This window comes from Gasterosteus aculeatus, chromosome 10 (assembly GCF_964276395.1).
Source record: "Gasterosteus aculeatus chromosome 10, fGasAcu3.hap1.1, whole genome shotgun sequence".
In the NCBI taxonomy this organism is placed as follows: domain Eukaryota; kingdom Metazoa; phylum Chordata; class Actinopteri; order Perciformes; family Gasterosteidae; genus Gasterosteus; species Gasterosteus aculeatus.
This window is the reverse complement of record NC_135697.1, coordinates 11,792,704-11,815,410: the sequence shown is the minus strand read 5'-3', so window position 1 is coordinate 11,815,410 and position 22,707 is coordinate 11,792,704. Positions and strand designations below refer to the sequence as shown.

The 22,707-nt window shown below is 44.1% G+C and overlaps 1 protein-coding gene across 1 annotated transcript in view; it reads left to right on the top strand.

Annotated features, from left to right (window-relative positions):
- Nucleotides 1-11,870: 11,870 nt before the first annotated feature.
- The window catches only part of slc25a13 (solute carrier family 25 member 13), a 36,796-nt gene continuing 25,959 nt past the window's right edge, over nt 11,871-22,707 (top strand). The window contains 6 exon segments of the mRNA XM_078081879.1: nt 11,871-11,894; nt 11,940-11,993; nt 12,134-12,191; nt 12,194-12,227; nt 17,096-17,211; nt 19,599-19,798. Of these exon segments, the coding sequence (XP_077938005.1) occupies nt 11,871-11,894; nt 11,940-11,993; nt 12,134-12,191; nt 12,194-12,227; nt 17,096-17,211; nt 19,599-19,798 (486 nt within the window).

The following is a 22,707-nucleotide window of genomic DNA, read 5'->3' as shown; positions in this document are numbered from 1 at the left end:
AATAACAATCTGATGGATGAATACCTTGAACACATTGAAAGGTTTTATTGTATATCTTTAATACAATGGAACTTTTTGAAAGGGCTGTCCACGTGTTAGTGGTTGGCAGCCTTCGATCTCCATAAAGAAATCCATTTCATGTAAGAATACTAGCAACCAATTCACTGGATTGGGGAACTACGGCTGCTTCAAAATCTGTAACCTGATACTTTCCTTTATGGAAGACTAGATTCCTCACAAAGCGTTTTCTTATTCGCGAATCATTTCCCCTTGGCCCACGCAGCTCCGAGACCACATGACTCCATTCGAGAGCGCGGCCGATGGAACTGTGGCGAAGACTATTTCATAACACTTCGCGTCGGGAGATGGCAGATCCATTGTTCTCGGGGGCCCACGAGCCTGTGGGCGAGAGTCCCTGCTGTGTCCTCGCCGAGGAAAAGGCACCAGCCTCCCAGGCTATATTTCCCTCTCCTTCCTGCAGACTGGAAGCTACTGTGACCATTCAAACTCTCTCTCCCCGCTGCTGCAGGCCCTGCTCTCTCCACTTCTTGCCTCTCTCATCCCTCCACCACTGAGCCGGGGAGAAGACGTTGCTGTCTCTGCACAGCCAGGAAGCATGCAGCTGCTCCTATAATGGCCCTAATTGCACGTTTCTTTTGTTGGGCTGAAATTACCGACCGGGCTACAATGCTAGCCTAAAATCCCCCAAAACGTTCAAGTAAAGATGGAGGGGATAGAGTTTAAATTTTTTTTATTTTTTAAAAGACACTCGGGGTGCGTTCACCAGTGAGACTGCCAACCCACCGCCGAATGGCCCACACCTGCACGCTAGCACCCCCGCTAACGTAAACACAGATAATAAGGTATAATTACTTTAGAAAATAATAACGAGTAGCAACCCTTCAGACCCCCCCCCTGCTCCCATTGACAAAGAGCTGCCTGTTTATTGTCGGGGGGTGAAACAGCCCCAAAGGACGATGGCGAAAAACCTATCAAAGGACCCGAGGCCCCACCGAGGGTCCCTTCTAGGACAGCCATCAGTGTCAAGGAGGGCTGGGGCTTTTAAGTCCCTTTCTATCCTAAATGCCTCAATTAACCAGTATGGATTGACCACAGGCTGCTTTTTCATTCTCATCAAAATGATCCGGCCCTGTCCCGGGATCAGAAGAAAGGAAGAATATGCATCGTCTGATTACATACCATGTGGTGTCTGTGATCCTGCATATTCTCATGAAACAGATGCACAAGTGCAGAGGGCCTTTCAGAAGCTATGGATACGACACGTAGGACTACGCAGTGATGTTTATGGTGCTGTTGGAAGATATTTGCCTTCTGATTTGCATTAAAATAAATCACTTTCACGTTGTTCTGTTAAATATGAATCCGATAGACGGTTAGCTTAGCTTAGCATAAAGACTGAAAACAGAAGAAACACCCTGGCTAAAGCTCACCTTTGGAAAAAATCTAATCTCAAAAAATGATTGTTTCGTGCTCTAAGCAGTTTAGGCAAACAGCGAAGATACCACAAAGTTATTGGTTGATGCCAAGGAAATGTCTGGCACAGACAATCCTTTGGACTTTCTCTGGACAAGTTTTCTGTATGAATCAAACAAACTCCTTGAACTTTGGAGCTGCTGGTGGATTTAATCTTTGACAGAGCCATATGCTAGCAGTTTCCTCAGGACTTCCCTCTGTGCTAAACTAAGGCTCTTAACCTTGTCCAAAATGGTTTAACTAACCAAACAAAAATAATTTATAAGCATTGCTGCAGCACAGAAAATAACTTTCACCCAAAATGCTATAGGTATATTGGGAAACCAAAGCATCGGATGGAAATAATTTACTTCACCTTTTTATACATAAAGGCTCATCAATTCTACAACACAAGAAATTGTTTTATCACATAGCATAATGAAACTTCAAGTATATTTTGTTGTGTTGTAAAATGTCGGTAAATAGCTTCAAACTCCTCGTGAAACTCGCTCACGTTACGAGTTTTTATGAAAGTCATTAACACACAATGAGGATAAAGCCGTTTGAACACGTGGACATGACACCGAACATTTGAGACACATTTTGGGATCACGTACGCGGCCTCACCAACACTTAGACCCGTCCAAATTTTAACCCATTATGACATGTTGGCATAGAGAAAGAAACAGACGGGCATGTTTCAGTTTAACACTACCGTGGTGGTTGAGTCACTATGAAAACACGAGGGTTTGGTTTGATGTCAGGACGGATTATCGGTTCAACCGAGCAGTTTATGGACATGATCCGTCTCGCAGAGTTTGACAGATAAATGTATAATTTCAAAGGCAAAAACACAAGCCCAGAGTATAGAGTTCTTTGCACTGCAAAGCCAGAACAACATATTTGATTGGTTTTATGGACCAAAATCCAACCTAAAAAACATAATCAAAAACAAAAATACAGCTACTTACCTATTTTCTGCATTTCAAACACTATTTTGATGCTCTGGCATCCTAGTAAGTGTGTTTGTTATTCATCATAAATAGGACATGTAGGAATAGTAATACCCAAAAAGTAAGACCAGATAATGTGCCTAGCTTAGCAGATAACTGCCTTTTTCAGCAGCTTCTGACGATCTGAGGTGGTTAGGCAATTTATAAATTCCATAATTAAATGGGAATTTATTATATTTGCTAATTTGTTCAATACCATGAAAGGTGAAGAAAAAGCAAGAAATAAGTGTTTTAATCTCGAGTGTCCAAACGGCTGCATCTAAATGTTTCAGGTTTTGTGTTGTTTTAGGTCTAAATGAGAGTTCTCAAACTTAACATTTCTTTTTCAACTTTACTGATTGTACAGCTGTACTGAGTTACAGCTCTCTTAGCCAACACATGTAGTGTTATTTTTACCACTAATGAACTGCGTTCATGAAGCAAGACGCTACAGGAACCATGGTGATGTCCCAATGACACGAGTAGTTTTAATTAGGGTTGTCAACATTAATGCATTAACCTATGCGATTAATGTGTCCTAGATTAATGCAACAAAATATTTTAACGTAAGTTAGTTAACGTTCGTTTGTTAACTTCCGGTCCCGGAAGTAGACCGGAAGTTGACGGCAGAAACGAAACGGCCGCTAGCTGCAGTCAATTACATCAAGATGGAGAGAGCCTTTTCTATTGGAAGTAAAACAAACAGTGGTGCGACACACAGCAGAGAACTGTGCAGAGGAATTACTCCACGTGTCAAACAGAAGGGGGGTGAGTGGCAAACGGATACTGCTATGTTAAGCTAGCTGCTATGTTAAGCTAGCTGCTAGGCTAACATCTAATGTTACCCTGTGCGGCACACAGTCTGCAGAGGACCACCACTGTGTCGCTGAAAGGCCGTGGTTTGAAAACATTCTGGCTAAATGTGGGGAGATTGTTGGCACTTCAAACACAGCCGTTAAATTATGGAGAATTGAGAAGCAAAGTGCACGAGGACAACAGGAAGAGTCGCCAGTTCAACATGTCCCACCCGGTGGAATTCTGTCTCTCAAATGTGTGTAGTTTTGTGTTTAAAATAACATTAACAATTAAACAGCAGTGTCACTCCAAGGTTTTTTAGAAAGTTGAGAGCAGTGCATTACTTTGAGATTTAGTCTTTAGAGGAAAATTAAACATTTATTATAAACAACATTGTAACATCAATAACAACATTCATTCATGGGTCGTCGTGGCGCAGGGGTTAGAGAAGGTGTGCTGGGAAGCACGAGGTTGGTGGTTCGATTCCAGGCTGCCCCATGTTCCATGTCGAAGTGTCCCTGAGCAAGACACCTAAACCCTAATTGCTCCCCGGGCAAAAATGTGAAAAAAAAACCATGGGTTTAAAGTGTAATGTAAGTCGCTTTGGATAAAAGCGTCTGCTAAATGACCTGTAATGTAATGTAATTCATCGCCATTAATTGAGATTAATGAATTTCAAAATGTGCGATTAGTCAATTTTTTTTTCAATCTATTGACATCCCTAATTTTAATGAATCTATTAGCAGCCCTGTACAGCCATCAACAGGCTGGTAGCCTTCAACCAGCCTGCAAATAACACACCATGTTGAGATTGTCAGTTAGTAAATGTTTCAAGTCCAAGTCTTGTGGAGTCTTGTACTTTTATCAACACATCAGGGGGATAAATGCTGTGATTAACGGACTCATGTAAAGTGAATCAGTGTTTCGTGTGAGTCATCCTCGTGCCGTCATTAAACCACAATGTGCAACCGAGCCCAACGGCGCTGCACGGATGGCAGCGTGTTCTTAACTCTGACGCCTGTGGGCAACAACACTCCCCCCACCCCCCTACCGTGTTTCCTTCCCGTACACCCGTGATACCTGGCAATTAGAGTATTTGTTTTTTTTATTTTTACCCCTGTCCCTTCCCAGACCTCCAATATTTGAACACACCGTACCAGTCATCCACCTGTCCTGCTGCACTTAAAATCATTGAACAGTGAGGGAAGAGAAATTAATAGTGGGGAGGAGGGGGGGGGGCAATTTAGACACCGGAGAGGATTTTATCCATCAGAGCAGTAAAGCACACAAGATGTTGTCATCATCTCTGGCGAATTATTAGGCCTCTGATAATTGTAATTAATCAATCATCAGGCTCACTTGTGCACTCTCAATGAAACCCGGCATCACTGTTGATCAACCTGAGCAGTGTTGACCTATGAGAAATCGATGTGCATCCACGAGTCAAGGCGGACGCTTTCGAGCTTCTTTCACTTGGATTAAAGTAATTAGCATGGTAAATTAGATGTCACAGCGTCTGCGTTATAACTACACAAAGGAGGGAAACAGTTGCCGTCCACTTAAGACCTTCAACGTTGCACAATCCAATTCAAGAGAACATTAAAAGGTTGCAGGCGAATCCCTTTCCTTCCAGTCCCATCGATCATTCTCACCACATTCAACCGAGAGAGCTTCCCCCCACTTCACTGCGTGGCCAAGTTCAAACCAATCGCATGTGTTTATGAAGAGAGTAAAATGACAGACAAACTCATAACATACTGTCTGTCTCTCTCCTTCTCACTGTCTTTGCCTTTCATCACTCTCAGCATAACTCTCTGGCACACACACATGCACGCACGTCGGGTAGGGCCGGGTGGGAGGCCTTGGCCCAGCAACAGTCAGCTGGTCTCAGTCCCAACAAGGAAACAATTAATCATGTGTGAGCGGCTGTCTGAGTGTCTGCTCTCTGGACAACAACAACACTCAAGCCTTTATCTCCCCTCGAGGCAGGACAGCCAGCCAGCACACCACGCAGGCATGTTCCCCCTCGTTCCTCACACACTCACAGATGTGCGACAACCAGAACCAAAGTGCACGATTCCAAAATGCGCTCAAATGTACAGAAATGCATATGTGGAAAAAGATACGAGACAAAAACACTTAAACGCAGAGACACTCTTAACAGTAGATGGGAACGATATTTGGCGATTAACACACACACACACACACACAGGTGCTGTTTTGCCATCCTAATCAGATGGATGTCAGCACTTCCTAATGGCCATGATGACATAAACAGGAGCTACATGTTGCCGGCTCACCAAATCTCCGAGATCAAAGGCAGACTAAAACAACTCAACTTTCTTTTGTGATTTATTTGAGAGCGATGCCTTTTACCACGTTTGCCTTTGATATTTCAAACTCCTGTTCGTTGTTTATTATATAAAAACAGAGTGGAACCATCGGGGTGTTTTTCTTGCACTCCTCCGGGATGATGGAGCAAAGTAGAGTTGACAGTCATTTCATTTCAGGAAATTTACTCCTTTTTCATTTAACTCTTGCTCTTCCAACATGGAAGGCAGTTTTGGAGTGACGTAAAGCAGACAAGACTTAATCAAGCAAAATCACAAATTTGTCTTTCATTTCACATTGCCGCATTGACACGGGGTTGTTTGTGAGTGTGGGTGTGTGCGTGCACTTGTGTTGGTGAGTGCGTCCGAACATCGTGTTAGTTTTCAAAGTGGGTATTTTGGATGTAATTGCATGGTCATCTGTATATGTGTTAGTGTCCCACCTGGTGGAAAAAAAGGGCCTTAAACCTCAAGTGGAGTAAACAAAGAGGCCCGTGTGTGTTCCAGCATGGGGCATCTGGAGGGCATCAGGTGAGGCTGGCGGATTGGTAGTGACATAGGTTACCCCTGAGGTCCCTGGTGAGAAACACTTCGCCTTAGTCTGCACTGGAAAAGGAGCTTTGATGCACCAATGCGTAAAACAAGGCATCTGCATTGAAAGGTTTTCACGTGGCTCGTTTTGTTTTGTTACGCCATCCTCCTCTGGCTAAAGAGAAGGTTCCACTCGAAAGTTGGGCCGCTAATAACGATAGTTCGCAAACAAAAAATAAGTGAAAATCTTAATGATGTCATACTAATCAAACATAGTTGTTTTAATGTAATAGTCGTTTCCTGTAGCTGCTTAGCTCAGCTTGGCATGAAGTCAAATAACACAATTTACCTTTTGACACGTCTAGAGGTCACTTATTAACATGTTTTATTACAAAAACAAACAAACAGCCATACATTTAAGGGAAAACAACATGTTGTATGCTAAGCTAACTGTCTGCTGGCTAAAACATTATACCTTACAGAAATGAGAGTGGTATCGATCTTCACATGCAACTCTCTGCTAGAAAGTCTATTCCTGACGCAGGTGGTGTTCTATAGATAGCAGTGACAGCTGAGCGACTTGGATTAAGTGTGATGTTCGGGTGAACACCTAACCCACATCTATACAAGAAATCCTTCAAAGGCATTTAATCACACTATTCATGTTACATTCTAAAACTTCCTGCACCAACTTGAACTTCAATTAGGTAATTTAGACGAATGCAACCATTCTCCCGCTCCCTCCTTCTCTCTCGGTCCAGGTGGCAGCTTGACAGGAAGAGAAACAGGAAAGGACTTAAAGATTTGCTGCTGCTCTCATTCTCCTTCAAAGACAAATGCCCCTCTGATCATTTCCCATAGTGCTCCTTGCACGGAGGCCTCTGTGATCAGTGGTTATGAGAAAGCACAGGAATCACGGGACAGATAACTGCCTCAACTCTGGGAAGAAGAAGGGGGGCGATGGGGGGGTAAGCCTCCTCTTTCTCTGCCTCTGTGACTCCCCCCCCCCCCCCCCCCCCAACCCGCCCCTCATTCCATCAGTCTGGTTGCTGCATGTGCGGGAAGCATCTGGGTTCATTTATCCCCAACCCGGCCGAGCTGGAAGACCCCTGTGCCCTCTCGGGTTGCAGCCGGGGTCTGAGCACGCTTCGGTGTAGGAGCTCGCTGTTGTGGAAGAGAAGAGCTCGAGTGTGCCCGCTAACCCGTCTGGACCATCTCAAAGCCACCGCGCCCCTCCCTCCCTCCCCCCCAACCCCTCCCTTCGGTGCTTTGCCAGGCCCACGGCCCATCGCAGATGCCCGGGAGCATGTTTAGTGTCGCGCTTCATCTGAACCGAAAGATGCTAAACAGGTCATCATCCGGAAGCTTCACAGAAGACAGCCTACCTCCAGGTCTAGGATGGCAGATGGAAAGGAGGAGAACGTCTGCAGAGGGAGCGAAGCCGGTACTTCAAATAAAAGTGTGTGTGGGGGGGGGGGTGCTGGTATTAACTTTAACTCCCTCGCACGTCCGCGAATGCACACGTCGACATTTGCATAATGAGACAAGCCGGATATGCGCTTTATCCCGCAGTGCGTGCAACACACTCCCATGTCTCACGGCGGCAGGTGAACCTCGGGCCTACTGTTTGGTATAATCCGCAGTCCACTCCGGGCCAAACGTCAGTCCAGGTTATCCGGCTGCGCGGCTGAATGGAAGCAGAGGGAGTCTGGCTGGTTACTTAAATTCATTGAGAAGTTATTCAAACACCCAGTTATTATGGTGTAAACAAAAGTGGCTTGTCACACGCTATTACAGATATGGTGTTTACAAGAATGCCACTTTAACGCAGTGCACGTTATGTATAATGATTAAGGATAGTGTTTGACAGCCAACTGATTGGAGGAATGAAAGTAGATTACAGAACAGGCAGGGTTTTGTTGCTATACAGGCAGCAGAGACGATGTGGCAGGACGCTGTTATTTTGCTAATGGCTTTTATGTATTAGCGCAAATGATGTTTTTATGATAAAGAAGAAAAAAGAAGAAGAATCTTCTTGTACCTCATGCAAAACAGATTTGTTTGAGTTCTCCTCAGGTATCTGGGCCGTCCGTCTGTGTGGTTTTGAGCACACTTCTAACGTATATTAAATTACAAATTTGGCAAGTGTGAAGTTTGCAGCGGTTTGCCGCTGCACAAGGGGCGTTTTCATCTGTGAACACAACTGAAACGACTCTGGCATCAATCTGTGCTCTTAGCTTGAACGTTCCTATATGGTTACAGGAACGTGGTTGAAGGTTTGTAGCCACTGCGTCCATCAACAGCCATTTGTCCTGCTGGTGTGTCCTTGAGCAAGACATTCTGCTTCTCAAAATAAGAATAAGAACATTAGCTGAAATTGTGCAGAATAAAAAAGTAATTTTGGAGCCAAGCCCTACTTTTTCCTTTTCTTTTGTTTGACTTATGAGATTTCAATCAAAGTCACTCACTAGGGGGGGGGGGGGTCACACTTTTGTCTCTACGGATCTTTGGCCATCCAGCTAATTAAAAACATGTCCTGCCTTTTTGCCTGAAGGTATATTAGACACGACTCTGCAAACTGGCATTTATCTAAACAACCTTTCTGTTTTCAACATGATTGTTTTCAGAAAAAAAACTCTGCCTTTAAAAATGTTAAGCAAACTCATTGGTTAGTAAGCAGGCGTACTGTCATTACAATCATTCTTCTTCTTGTTTTAATTGTTGAAATTCTGCACTTTTATGGTAGGATGAGTGCAACAATAAAATACCAATGAAATCGCTAATGACTCATGCGTTCTGTCAACCTGTTTTGACAGTAAGTGACAGACAATATATTCCTCAGTTGTTTTCCAGACTTTAATTCTTTGGCTTTGTATCTCCATCACACACGTCTAAAAATGACATCAGGAATAGTGAGGTTAAATGTGAAACTCTATTCTTAAACTGTGTGAAACAGCACAAAGCACGTTGCTACAATCTGCCTCTTTCACGTCAGGTCAAAAATGTCTTAAATTTTAATTTCATTACCATGTCATGAATACGTCTTGGGGAATCCATTAGGCATTTTCCTGACTAAAACTACAATAGGAATTCACATTCAACCAAAAAAAAAAAAGGTTAGGGAATGAGAATAAAGCCCAATCAAGAACATTACTGTAAAGCTGTTATAGCGCTTTCAGTCCACTTAAGAGGAGGCAGCGAAAAAAAGAGAGGGATGTGAGAGACTGACAGACGATAGCAATAAAAGTAAGAACAAACCGGCCATTTTACTGCGGTGGGCCATTTGAGAAGGGATTATTAACTTGTCAGCATTTCAAACGGAGACACAACTTTTTCGCCACTAAAACACGTCCCTATGTCTCTGTTACTTTTATTAGAAAGTCTTTAAACCTTTTGACCCCAGAGGGCCTCCGTTATTGGCTGTTAATAGGGACTCGCTGGTCAGCGGGGAGACCCTAAGTGCCCTATTAATCATTTGTTTAGAGCTCTGGTCTATTTTGGAAGCTCTGTGTTTAGTGTGGTTTAAAAATAGGAGGACGCCAATGGAGACAGCCGTCCGCCACTCATCGCTCAAGCTGTCAGGACGCGTGGGCCCTTGGGGACGAGGGCAGGAGACCCCTCAGGCCGATGAGGTTCAAAGGTCGCAAGGTTTATCATTATTACTTACTCTGTGGCAGCTGACAGAAATGTTGTTGTTTTGATTGCTTAAAATAGATGCTGAAAGGCAACAAAAAGAATGATCAAATTAAAGGTACGTTTTAAAGATGTATTTTACATAAACAGACAAGAGTTGCATAGGAGAGCTGTTAGACGCTGTAGTTTATATGACTCAAGAGCATTTGCATTCATGAATAATACACAAGCAAAGCAAATGCTGCTCCGTGCTTCCTACAAAATGCCACAAGTAAGTGAGTTGTTTGCTGGCAGATTGACAGCAACGGGAAATAAAATGTCACAGGATCAAATCATTAATCTTGTCAAATATTGTCATATGATCGGGGAAAATACAGGTGTGGAGATTGCAACGGCTGATAAAACATTACTTACAGCCATTTTTCCAATAAGCGATGGACTCAGTGCTGTCAATATTTGTAGGGGATGCGAGGTATGCCCTAGTGAAGGCCATTTTGCGAGGAGCAGAGAGCCTGCTGGGAAAAATACAGTGGTTCATGCTGGGTCTCTGGGAAGCTGAAAAGCCACCAGCAAAAAGCTATGAATTATTTTGAGCGCAAAATACATTTTCTTTGAAGACTGTCGGGCCATTAGAGCCCTTTTGCTCCCTTTTAAATTGTTTTTATGCTGTGAGTAATGTTAACCTTTGCTTTTGTAGTCATGAAATCCTCTCTGCACCTTTTTCCCTCCTGGCGCAAAGCACAGATGGGCTGGAAAGGCTGGAAATAAAGTATAGGAACCATTTACGGCATCGAAAGAATCAGTATGAGGAAGGAACTGAGGCTTTTATTCTGACGTCTATTAGACACCCCTTTTCCTTAGTAGACTACAGTAGGGACTCAATATACATGCGAATAAACCCACGCAGAATAACCATGTTTAATATATATATACATATATAAAAAGAAAGCTTGAAGTGAACAAGGCAGGAAAAGCTTTTGGGGCCAAAAATCCAAAATTGTAGGAGGCGTGATTAATGCCATAACACACTCCCATTGTCACTTTGCATGCTGGATTTTACTGGTACGTTTGGCTCAAACAAGGGTTGAAACCCATAAAAAATATTATAGGAAACCATCAAAAGAAAACTTGTTTGGTAGATTTCTTGAAGCTAAGTCATTCTAGCTTCACTAGTTTTAATATGTTTTCTGTTACCTTATTATGCCTATTATGAAAATAGATACTATATCCCTTTTGACTGGGTCCTGATGACGTGAATGAAGTGGTGACAACAGTGAATCTTCGTGGCGACTCAGAGGGCCCGTCCATAATGGTCACACATTCAGGGGACACATAAGGATGACCTAAACACATTATTTTAAACTCAGGAGGATATATTATAAGTTAAATACAAGATGACACTTCCTCTCTCTCTCTCTTTCTCTCAAAACACACAGACACGCAAACCATCAGTGGGTTTATCCGTGGATCTGATGTCTACAAGCCTCCGACCAGCTGACCTTTCAGGCAGCACGTGCAAAGCTGATCCTCCTTCAAGTCCTCCAGCGTCACGCAGGAGGAAGTGAGACTAGTTGATCACCTTACCTTTGCTTGGCAGCAAAGGTAAGGTGAGTTTTCCACTTGGGTTGGTTTGACATCATATGACAATGACGTTGTTCCTCTTATGTAGCCGGTTGAGTAGTTTTGATGCGTAGTTGGTTAAATCAGACTGACTGAAGTGTCATTAAGGCCCCCGTCTCCAGTTTACTGCTGTGTCTCTGCTAAAAAAAGCCAGTTGTAATCACAGGTAACCTTGGTTAGCATCAAGCTACATGCTGTCACTCTAGGGGCCTTTCTGCAGGCTTCTTTTTTTAGAAACAGGCTTTTTTTTTAGGTCGTGTCTTGTTTGTATCGAACCAGTATGTTCCACAAACTGCTTAAATTCATTCTCTCACACGTGATACTACCACAACTTCTAATCGGGATAATATTCGGTTGGGTGAGTGGCCAAGTTCAAATTATGTTCAGTTTGTCATTCTGGTTCTTTCCCTTTGATTGTGAAAAACAGGATACTTTTAAATCTTCAAACTCCTGAAAGTATTCAAATAAAACGAACCACAGTTGGAGAGCATTCCTCATGCCGGATGCAAAGTGGGACATTGTGCATGAAAGTTGTACTCACAGATGTTCACTTATTGTTTAGCAGGCAGCTCTGCCCAGGAGGGCCGACCCCACTGAGCTGAAAGCCATTTTTGAAAAGGTAGGATTTTATCTATGTATTTATTGTTTGCCTCTACAGGCTTTTCTCGTATCCATCGAGACATGTTGGATTCACCTTTTATGTCCAACTCTAAAGCCCAGCGGGCACCGCTGTGTCTGCATCTGCTTTCCTCCCGACAGTACGCCAGCGTCAGGAAGAATGGCGAGTCGCCAGAGGACTTTGTGGGCCGGTTCCTCCGTACACGGCCGGAGTGTTGGATCAGAAGAAAGATGGGTAGGTGATGACGTTATAAAGTTGGAACTCTGGTGTAGTTATGGAATAACTGATAGAAGTACGAAGATTTGTCACATAGGGCCATATATTCCTTTACAAAACCATGAAAATAGAGGATGACAGCTGCGCGTCTCATGAGGATTGTACTGCTCAATGGCAGAAGTTGCTAATCTGACTGTGGAATTGCTCTGTTGAGTCTCAGATTAAGACGCAAATCTCTCTCCTCTGATTAATATCAAGCCAACTGCTAAGTGGTAAGCTTATGAAAGACTCTTATCAAAGCGTGTGTTATTTGTCTTTGATCTTGTGCGACTACCTTTCTAGTGGTATTTTGCATTTTATAAACAAACCTATGACTGCATCCTTTGGTGTAAAAAAATAAAATAAAAGAAAAGATGTTCATTCTTGAATTATATCGCAAAGAGACATCAAACCACCAAAGGCCCCTTTCAGGTGTTTCCTTCTTTGTAGATACACCCCCAATTTCACACTTACTCCTCCCCCCATCCCCATCACCCCCTTTTTTTTACATTAATATGTATGTATTTAATGATACATAATGACGGGTAATAAAATGTTAGGGTAAGTCAAAAAAGATTTTTTTAAAACACATTGCCATGGTAACCATCCGGGCTTATACAAAGAGCAAAGTGCACATGGCAGTGTAGCTTTGTGTTATTACATCTGCTTTAAGGTGTGTTTGTGTGTGTGTTTGTGTGAGTGTGTGCGCGTGCATGCAGAAACCGGTGAGATGGAGTAGTGGGGGTTTAGGAATTGGAAAAAGAGAAACAAAGCACCCACCCCCCCCCCCCCACACACACACACACACGTGCACATAAAAAACCCACACATGCACTGTAATTGCCCGTGCTATTCAGGAGCACTCCGTTGCATTGTGCGGCTTTGGAGCAGGATAAATGGTGGCCGTGGCATCGGGGTAAATCTATTAGGAACCCATGGCCCGGGCTTTGTATCTAAACCTCATTTTGGTTTTGTGGAGGGAAATGGAAATGATATGGGGGGGGGGCAAAACAGGAATAAAGTCTGTTTAGACCTCAGATTTCATTTGTTTTTTTGTTTTTTTTACAGTTGACTTTGTAAAAGCCTCGTGCTGCTTATATTGTGTGATGTATTTATTTATTTTTTCTCACCTGAACTTTGGTAGATGAATGGTTTAACAGGACAAAGAGTCTCTGTGATTATGTGGCAAACCTGTGTTTCATGAACACAAAACAAATGGAACTAAAACGTAGAGATGAGGCTCCGTTAGTGGTCGCTGGAGACGCCAATGCATTGTTTTTCAAACGCTCATCTGTGAAAACCTTATGAAAAGAACAGGGCGCGAAATAAAAAATACCTCTTTTAGCGACTGTATTCTCATCCATCTTGTCCTCATGCAAATACGCTTGTGAGCAATACGTTCCGCTTGTTACATGAACGCAGTGTATCTGAAGCTAGTGCGCCTGATGCTGTCTTTTTTTTTTTGTTGCCAGATAGGACTCCATTTCAACAAGATGAGTCAGGAGTAATAGATTTAGCAGGGGGTCAGACGGCAGCCAGCATGCTTGCCTACTTTTCTGTTGGAGTGGATCTGTGTGAGAGAAATTTGACTTAGATGCCAGTGTTTGTGTGTGTGTGTTTGTGTGTTTTTGTGTGGGGATGTAAACAGTGAAATGCTTTTGTCTGCCTCGCTGGGACTTTGTAAATCAGGAGATATAGTGACAGTCGTAACAATCTGTTATGTGGAAATCACTTTTCTCCCTCTTATTCTCGCCGCTCCCAGTGAGACAGAGAGACGGATAGATAGATAAATATATAGATAGATGAATATGAGAGAGGCTTCGGAGGGTGGAGATGTCTCAATTTCCAGAAATCCGATGTTTTTGTGTGTGTGTGCGCACCGACAGATTTCCCTCCTTCACCCGACTTATTTATGTCCTTTCTCTCCACTTCTGACTTTCTCCACATTCCACCGCCCTCATCCCGTTCTTTACCATAATTCACTCCATTTAAGGTGGGCTCCATCCGACTCCTTCCCTTTCTGCCTCGATATTCCTTCTTACCTCTGATGTTTTGTTAGATGCATCGGCTCAAGTGAGAAAACCCCCCCCAAAAAACACCAATTCAGTTTAAAATAAGATAAAAACTTTGTTAAGGGAGCGTGCTGGGAAAATGTCAGTGTGCCAGCTGCTGTGGGTGTTCTGGACTCTGAGAGGCCGAACAGACACTGGCAGCTCACCTCGGTGCGTCGTGTGTGTGTGTGTGTGTGTGTCTGTCTGTGTGCGAGCACGGCCGGGTGGGTGGAAGGCTGTCAGTAACAATGCCAGGATGCCAGGGACAGGGCTTTTTGAAGCCCCCGCAGGCCCCTCTCCCACTGCTATCAGCCAAGGGAAGCTGTCTTTCTATCAGCCGGGGCCCGACCAACACCGTGCATTTATGTTACTTGTACACAATGTTTCCAAGCCCGGGTTTTTCGCTTCAGAGGAGTGTATTTAGATGCCCGCTGAGAGGAGACAGAGATAAAAGCCGGGTGGCGAAGATGAAATAAAAATATAATAATAAAAAAAAAAGAAATGAAATATAGGGTGGAGTTTTTATACCAGACAGACGTAGCGAAGACAGTTTAAATTGCATTGTATTGGCATCCGAACAAAAACATCATTCAGCTGTCAACTGCGGCGGCACATGCTAGAATTAAGTCTTTGTTTATGTCTTGTGTGTTACATCTATTGCTTGATACATGTCACGGATATGTCAGCGACTGTTTCTCCATTTCTAACCAAATCCGGGGGGGTAAAAGGGAGTAGGACACGGGGAGGGGAGGCCAGGCTGCAGCATCACAGGAGCCTGGCCTCCTGGGTTCATGCCGCCCACTGTGGATGGTCGGGAGAGGCCGTTGGTTGTGTCTCGTAGGGGGTTTCGGTTTCGGATGGCCTACCCCCCCCACCACCTCCCCCTCTCGCGGTAATCATTTCTGCAGCCGTCACGGCGCTGCTAATCAACCGCCATAAGCTCCGTCCTCGGCCGCCGAGCTGAGCGTAAACGCTCGCGAGGCCCGTGGAATGTTTTCCTCTGATGGATCATGGAGATGCCCCCCTGGATCTTGTCTGGACTCTAAACCGTGGTCCAAATCCCCTTCGTGATCGGCAGCCCTCTCGGTTACACTAATATGCTGATTGTCCACGTCTGGGGAAACGCAGAGGGGAAGACCAGCTTGCATGTAAATTGATGCGTGTGGAAAAAAAAAATAGAAACTTGACTTTTCCCCTCCGTCGTGTCTGGGGACACTGGTCCTCTCTGAGTCCTCGTACTGCGTGTCTACTGTATCCGTCACAAAATAATGATCATTAGCGGAGGGTTTGATAAGCTCCCAGCAGCGTCAGCGCCGTCGGTATTAGCTTTTGTTTTAGCAGTAGATCGCGGACGGGTGCTTTGGTGCCAACTTCCACCCACTTGCCATCAGCAGGGCATCGCTCTTCAGCGCTACCTGCTCTGATAATAAAACATTTAGTCATGCCATTTAAAGCAGCAGCGGATTTAATTAGCATCTCGGGACAACTATGCTCACTGTTATGCTCTTAGTAACACACATCTACTATTTTAAGTAAAAGTATTCACACATAATACCAGTAATGATATGATATATGAGAGTTGACTGCTTTGGCCTGTGTCTTTGGAGGCTAAAAAGCCCAGAATCTAAACTTGCTTTTTAACCTTTATCCTCTCTGGTAATTATGCCGTTATTTTGATAAACAACCCTTTTTGTTAATGTACAGATCTGCTGATTGGGACAGAGATATTTTTCATCCATGCAGCATTTTTTTCCCGCATCCAAGCACCCGTGAGGATGCACACAGATTCTAAACAAACACATCTAAATTTCACCAGTATCATAATTAATTAGAAATGTAATCATGGCAGCCCCCTCCTTCTCCGCACTCCCCCTTCCATGGAAATTGAAACAGGTTTAATAGAAGGATGCGCTCATTAGCACTGACCCCTCCTGTAATTATCCGAGCCATTTGTGATATTCACAACGACCTCGTGGCAACAGTGAACCGGGGGCCTCAAATAGGGCCGGACTGCGGGGTCCAGTTCCCCACAGCAGGGCGCTCCCATGGGAGCTCCCAGTGGGTTCACACAATAGCGCTGTTTATGTTAAATTATAATGGAGAGACAGGACTCTCTCTCACACACATACACACTTGGGAAGAGAGGCAGAGAAAACTGATTGGTTGCGTTTACTTTCGACTCGTAGCTTGTATCTCCGCGTTCCCCGTTATAAAATATTTCCACCGTGGCTGCTCAACCTGACATTTACTCCAAATCGCGCGTTTCACGTTTGTTTTACTTGTTTAAAATGCCACACTAAAATGTATAACTCCATATTGAATTGAAGTTGACTCTCTTTCTCTCAACCAGCTGCCAGCTCAGACTGGGAACACACACTGAGCCTTTTAAACTGTTTTATTTTCTTGCCGTCACACTTGATGAGCTTATGACATTACACGTGAAATAAACCACTACTGGATAAAAGGCCTCTTGGATTGCGAGTGGCACAGACTGATGGCTTGTCTCAGTCGGCCAGTTTGCCACCGTGTGGCACAAATTACAATGGAGCTTGTTGTATAATAAGCTGCTACATTACCTTTTTTTTAAATTTATTCAACCTTTTTTTTTTTTTTTTCAATTAAGTTCCTCTTTACTATGTTTTAAATGACTTAATGAACATCAAAGACTCTGTCTCACACGTGTTTCTGATTAAGTCTTTATACTGACGCTTGGCACTTGAACTGACACACCACATAAATAAATGACAGCGCGTATCAAAGTCCTCACTATCTCCTTTCCTTGCTCCCTTCTCTCAGGTTGATCTGCTTCCAGGAGTTTGTCGCGTTCGAGTCGGTGCTTTGTGCCCCGGACTCCCTCTTCATGGCGGCCTTCCTTCTGTTTGATAAGGCAGGCAGTGGAAGGACCACCTTTGGTAAGTGAGCCTGCTCCTGATGTAGCGGGTCAGGTGCATTAATAATGTGGTCGTGTTACGTCCTACTGAACAATTAGCATCTCCATGGGAGCTGCTGTTATGTGGAATTATGTATCGTTGAACAGTCCAAACAACACAAGATCACTTGCGTTGAGACATATAATGCTCATTTTCAAATATTGCTTTTATGTTTGTTATTGTTCTCTCCTCCACTCCTCCGGGAGCGTCACTTCTCCTTCATGCTTATGTTGGCTTTTTGTTTTTTCTTTATTGAATCGCTCTTCACAAATCAAGAGAACTATTCCATTCTGAGTTCAAGTCTCAACACTGCTTTTGTTCCTTTTGCTTTTAGCATTAAACAAACACTCAGTCAGCCAAATCGTGACCGGAGCCGAGAGCGCGCTCCTCCTAAACGCACCTCTGAAAAAGTTTGTGTTCAAACTCCTCGTTTATTTACGTGTGGGTCTGACCTCCGCCCATCCGTTCCGTTTTAGTTGCGTCCACAAACATGAAAACGCTGGAAGCGGCACTTCATCTTGTCTGTTACGAAGACGAGGTTAGCTCCGGAGGTGTGGAGGGCGGGTGGCAACTAAAGGATGGAGATGAAGATGGAGGAGGGGGGTCAGGTCGCTCTATGTGCATGATTGGCACCATCACTCTGATGCCTTGACGCTCCGAGGTGAAAAGGGGGGGGGGGCAGTTGCACTCGTTGCTTATTTCCCATTTGCCTAATTGATTTCAAACAACGCTCACGCCGGCCTTCTGTAGGTGTGCGAGGCGCCAGCGCATTAGGCCTGATTTGAAATGCGGCGCACACATCCACATCCGCCAGCAGAGACGGGAGAGCAAGTGAATTTCATTGGAATTGTTTTTCCCGTCGACAGGGTGCAAGATCATCGCGGGTGATTATGTATGCACATATGTAAATGTTCACACCTAAAAGGATCAATTAGAGTGACGTTGTCTCGGTGGCAATTAAAAGGTCCGCTGTTTTCCCGCGTCTCCCAAAGGTTAATGAATGTACCGATGCCTGTGAGTTATGAGCCTCGCGCACAAGTGGAAAATTGCATGAAAAACATCATGCCTCACATCGTGGCACGAACAAACACGGACTGCAGTGTGTGCCCTTTAACCACCAAGTGAATAACGTGTGACTGAGATTATAGACTGGTTGCTTTGTTGGAATTTCTCAGATTAAAAGAGTCTCACCAAGGCACAATAATAAAGAGCTTTCCTTCATTGGCCATTAAAAACATTAATAGCTCGGGCTTATGGCGCATTAAAGGCTCGTTTGTTTTTACCGTGTATTAAATGTCTGTACTCTGATTTCTTTTCATTTCGTTTTCTATGAACCTGTTTTTATTTGATAATAGTAATTTATGTTAAGTACAGGCGACACTGGGCTCTGAATTCTTAACACTCAACAAAAATAAATGCATAATTTGGTGGAATGTTGTTTGTAAAAAAAAAAAAAAAAAGCATCATAACATGGTATATGTCGGGCTAGAAAGACGAAAAAAAAAAGAAGTGAAAAGAACCAAAGAGGACGGAGTGTTGACAGGTCTATAAAAGCTGATAATATAAACGGCGGCCTCTGCAGCGGTCTCTCCTTTAAAGAGTTAAAGGCTGTATATTTATTGCCTCATTAAAGTGTAAAAAACAACACTGCAGTAGCTGTCCTACTCTGGAAGGTGAGGCCAAGCTGAAGTAAATATCACCTTTTTTCTTTCTCTTTTACCCCCCCCTCCCCTCCCTGTCTGTCTTTATGAGAAAAAAATTGTTTCTTTCCTGCTCTCCTTTCTGCACTCGTTGAGCACGGCTTGTTTGGTAATAAGAAACAGGTCGCTCTATTGGTTTGTTTTTGTTTCTTTAGTAAGGCTGTAATTTAGGACTCATGTTCAGTGTCTCTGCGCTGCGCTGCCTGCAGAGGCTTAGAGGCTTCAGGCAGAGGAACACGAGCGAGAAGAAAAGGCTTTTCCTTCTGAATGCAGAGCCTACACAGCTCTGACAACTTCTGCCATGTGTCATTCAAGACCGATTCGGAGTTTAGGAACTTAAGTCTCAATCAGAGCAGAATTGTGTTCGGGAGATTGACATTGACGTTTTGTCAGAAAGCGTCAATTTAGAGAAAAGAGAATAATGAATTGATTTGAATGGAGGTGAAGTTGGCGGTTTATGGTCATTGGCCTCAAACGTATCAACTCTGCTTTTATCTTACGTTGCGTATTTAATATGGTTGAATTAACTTTTTATTTACAAATGAATTTATAAGAAAAAAAAAATCCCATGATGTTTAATGTTTAACACATTTAAACACGCTGTAGACAAATGATTCCCTTTCGTTGAAAAAAATAACCTTTTTTGTTTTTTTTCTGTTTCATCTGCAGAGGATGTGAAACATGTCTTCAGCCAGACCACCTTCCACCAGCACATCCCCTTCAACTGGGACTGTGAGTTCATACGGCTGCACTTTGGCACCCGGAGGGACAGGCAGCTCATCTACGCAGAGTTCACCCGCTTTCTCCTGGTAGGATTCATGTCACGGGCCCTTCTCCTCCGATCTGCCGACATGAAATCACCCTTCTTTGCTTTTCCTTGTTGTTGAAGCTGTGGCCGTGTTTTTCCTCAGCCCGTCCGACTGACTAACTCTGTCTTAGTTCACCATCATCCGGTGACCGCCGGCGCTAGTCAATAAATCTGTATAAACCGAGTCATGTGGCTGCACACACTGCCTCAACCTCACATGTTGTTTACAGGCTGTTCCTGCAATCCTGGCATCCAATTGTATTTGACTTATCTGAGCTCGATCAGACGACACACACACACACACACACACACACACACACAGGTTTTCCCGATCCCTCTCAAACACAGCCCTCCATATTGACCAGATTAGTCATTAATGAAACACTGAGGTTATATCTTCGGGACATTTCTTGGCATTAGTTTTCCATTAGCTGACGTAGCATTACTCCCCTCCACCATCTCGGAGGCAGGTAGAGACGCACTTCCACCTCCATAAATACTACAGCCGGAATATTCCCGGTGTGTTTGTGGCGTGTGAGCCATTTTCCAATACGATGTCTAGACTTGAATCAGGCCTAAGCAGGCAGAGTTGCTGGTGGGGGTTTGAGCGAGGGCCTGAGCTGTGCCAGGTTTGCATCCACACTCACGATGTATCTGAATGAGCTTTTTATATTACACTTAACTTGGACCAGATGGCTTACACACAGCGGGCAGGAGCGCATGGATATTGAGACATTGTTATTTGTGCGCACGTTGTTGTGTGTGTGTGTGTGTGTGAACATGCAGCATGTGTGCCTGCACATTGCTGTGGTTTCGGTGCATGCAACGTTTGTCTTACGTATCTGCTTCCCTGTGTGTGTGTGTGTGTGTGTGTGTGTGTGTGTGTGTGTGTGTGTGTGTGTGTGAGAGCAGTGGAATGCTTCCTTGTTTACGCTGTGCTTTTATTTTGGCCGGTCTTTGGCCCGTGCCTGTGCACAGAGCCTGTGGCGTACTGTGCATTGACAGCGTGCCCGGTCGGCTCCCAGTCAGTCACTCAGTGGTTTGCAGCTTCTCACAGCAGCGAGCCAGCAGCCAGTCACGCTCATTTCTCGACATGAAATGCCCGTTTGATCATTGCTCGTTGTTTTTGATTCATGCTTCAATTAAAATGGCAGAGGAAAGCGAATTTCAATTTGTTGCAAGGATATTGAAATTAGTATTCATTTTAAGCTTGGGAAATATTGTCCTGCTTTTCATCTTTTATTACTTGCTTAACTCGTCCAATTATGTTCGTGAAAAAATGTTTTAGGATATTAAAAATAATTTGTTTTGAGAGGTGTAATAGTTCCTTGGGTTCTATTTAAAGTGTGTCACATGAATAAGACACGTTGATAGCACTGTGAGGGTGTATTACTTAAATCAATTACAGTGCTTAGTTGCAGGTACATTTTTAGATTTTTGGCAGTGCGCTCTTACAGTGTTATCACAAACTCTAGTGATTGATGACAGGGTACAACAACATTTCCTGAACTACAAAACCGCTTCACACATACTTGTGATTGTGCTACTTCCCAGTAGCGCCACTTCTGCTAACAGACAAAGCATTTGTAAATGTCAGTCGGGCAAGAAAAGTTATCAGACAGCTATTTAAACAACAGATTATTGCACACACACCATATTGTGAATATCTTACAGTATTTTTTATGATTCTCTACCACCCAGCTTCCCTCCACCCCCCCAGCCCCCCAAGAATGTTCCCATCCTTTATTTCCTCCCCTTCCGGCCGTACATGCATGTGTTTATTGTGTTTTTCTGCCATTGTAACCGCGCCACTGCCAGATGCTCACAAGATGGGATTATCAGGGAAAACGTTTGCGCCGCATATTTCTCACAAGGGCTCTCTCTGGCCAATTACTGTCTTGATGGAAGCCAGAGATTCTCACCAATTACATGCATTTTTCACGTCTCACGCGTGGACGCCGGCCAAGGCCCGGCTCGCGCTGTCGGCGCGGCGTTGTCTGGCAATGATATTACTGATGGCCAGAGAAGTGGCACATACTAGTAGCCCGTATTACGGATCCTGGCAAGCAAAGGTCTTGAAACACGAGGGCGGGTACCACACGAGGCACTTCTTTCCTAAGCACTCAAAGCGATGGCTTTTATTTGTTTTTTTGGCATTGTTTAGATTTTAGAAGTCCCAATTATGTTTGACTCTAGAAATCAGCAGACAGCCCTTAACGTCACTAAAGAGGGCCGACTGGCGTTTGTGCTCCTTGTGTCGCTGATAAGAAGCTGTAACTGGAAAGGAGACCTGTAAGCCTGCTCATTTCTACTGTTTAGGTTTTGACGAGAGGGGGACGAATCCCAGCCACTGACGAACAAACAGAGGTGGCTTGTCATGTGTTTTTATTTTTAATCCAAGGACAATTAAAGCGACTGCAAATGCCTCGCATAAAGCCCCGGGCTTTATGTCCCCTGCCTCCGTCATTGCTCTCCCAAACAAAAAGCACGTCCCCCCCCCGAAAACACACATGCAGTTGAAGCAAGTCAAGAATAAAGTGCTCCGTCCCCCCTGGGCCGCAGTTGTTTTGTTGCTCCGCGTGGTTGCCGTGTGGCTTTTCATAGTTTTAATGGTCCAGGGAGACGGCTTCAAATGATGTTTTTTCCACATGGACTAAAAACAAAACCGATAAATGCTCATTCCTCTTTTGACCCACTGACAACTGACCAGAGGAGAGAAGCCCACAGCAAAATGTCTCACTTAGTTTCACTCTGGGAGTGTTTGCATGCGTCGGCCTCTCTTCGCTTGCCTTCCACTCGCTTGTTCGCGCTGCGGAGCCCCTGCTGTGCTCATAGGTGATACTGACACATGGCTGCTACATTTGCTGTTTTCGCAAATCTGGCTCTTTTGTTGCGATGTCTCTCTTCTCACTCCCCTCCGGTCTGCACTCAGCTTTGTGTTAATGTCACTCTTCCCCAGTCGTTTCTCTT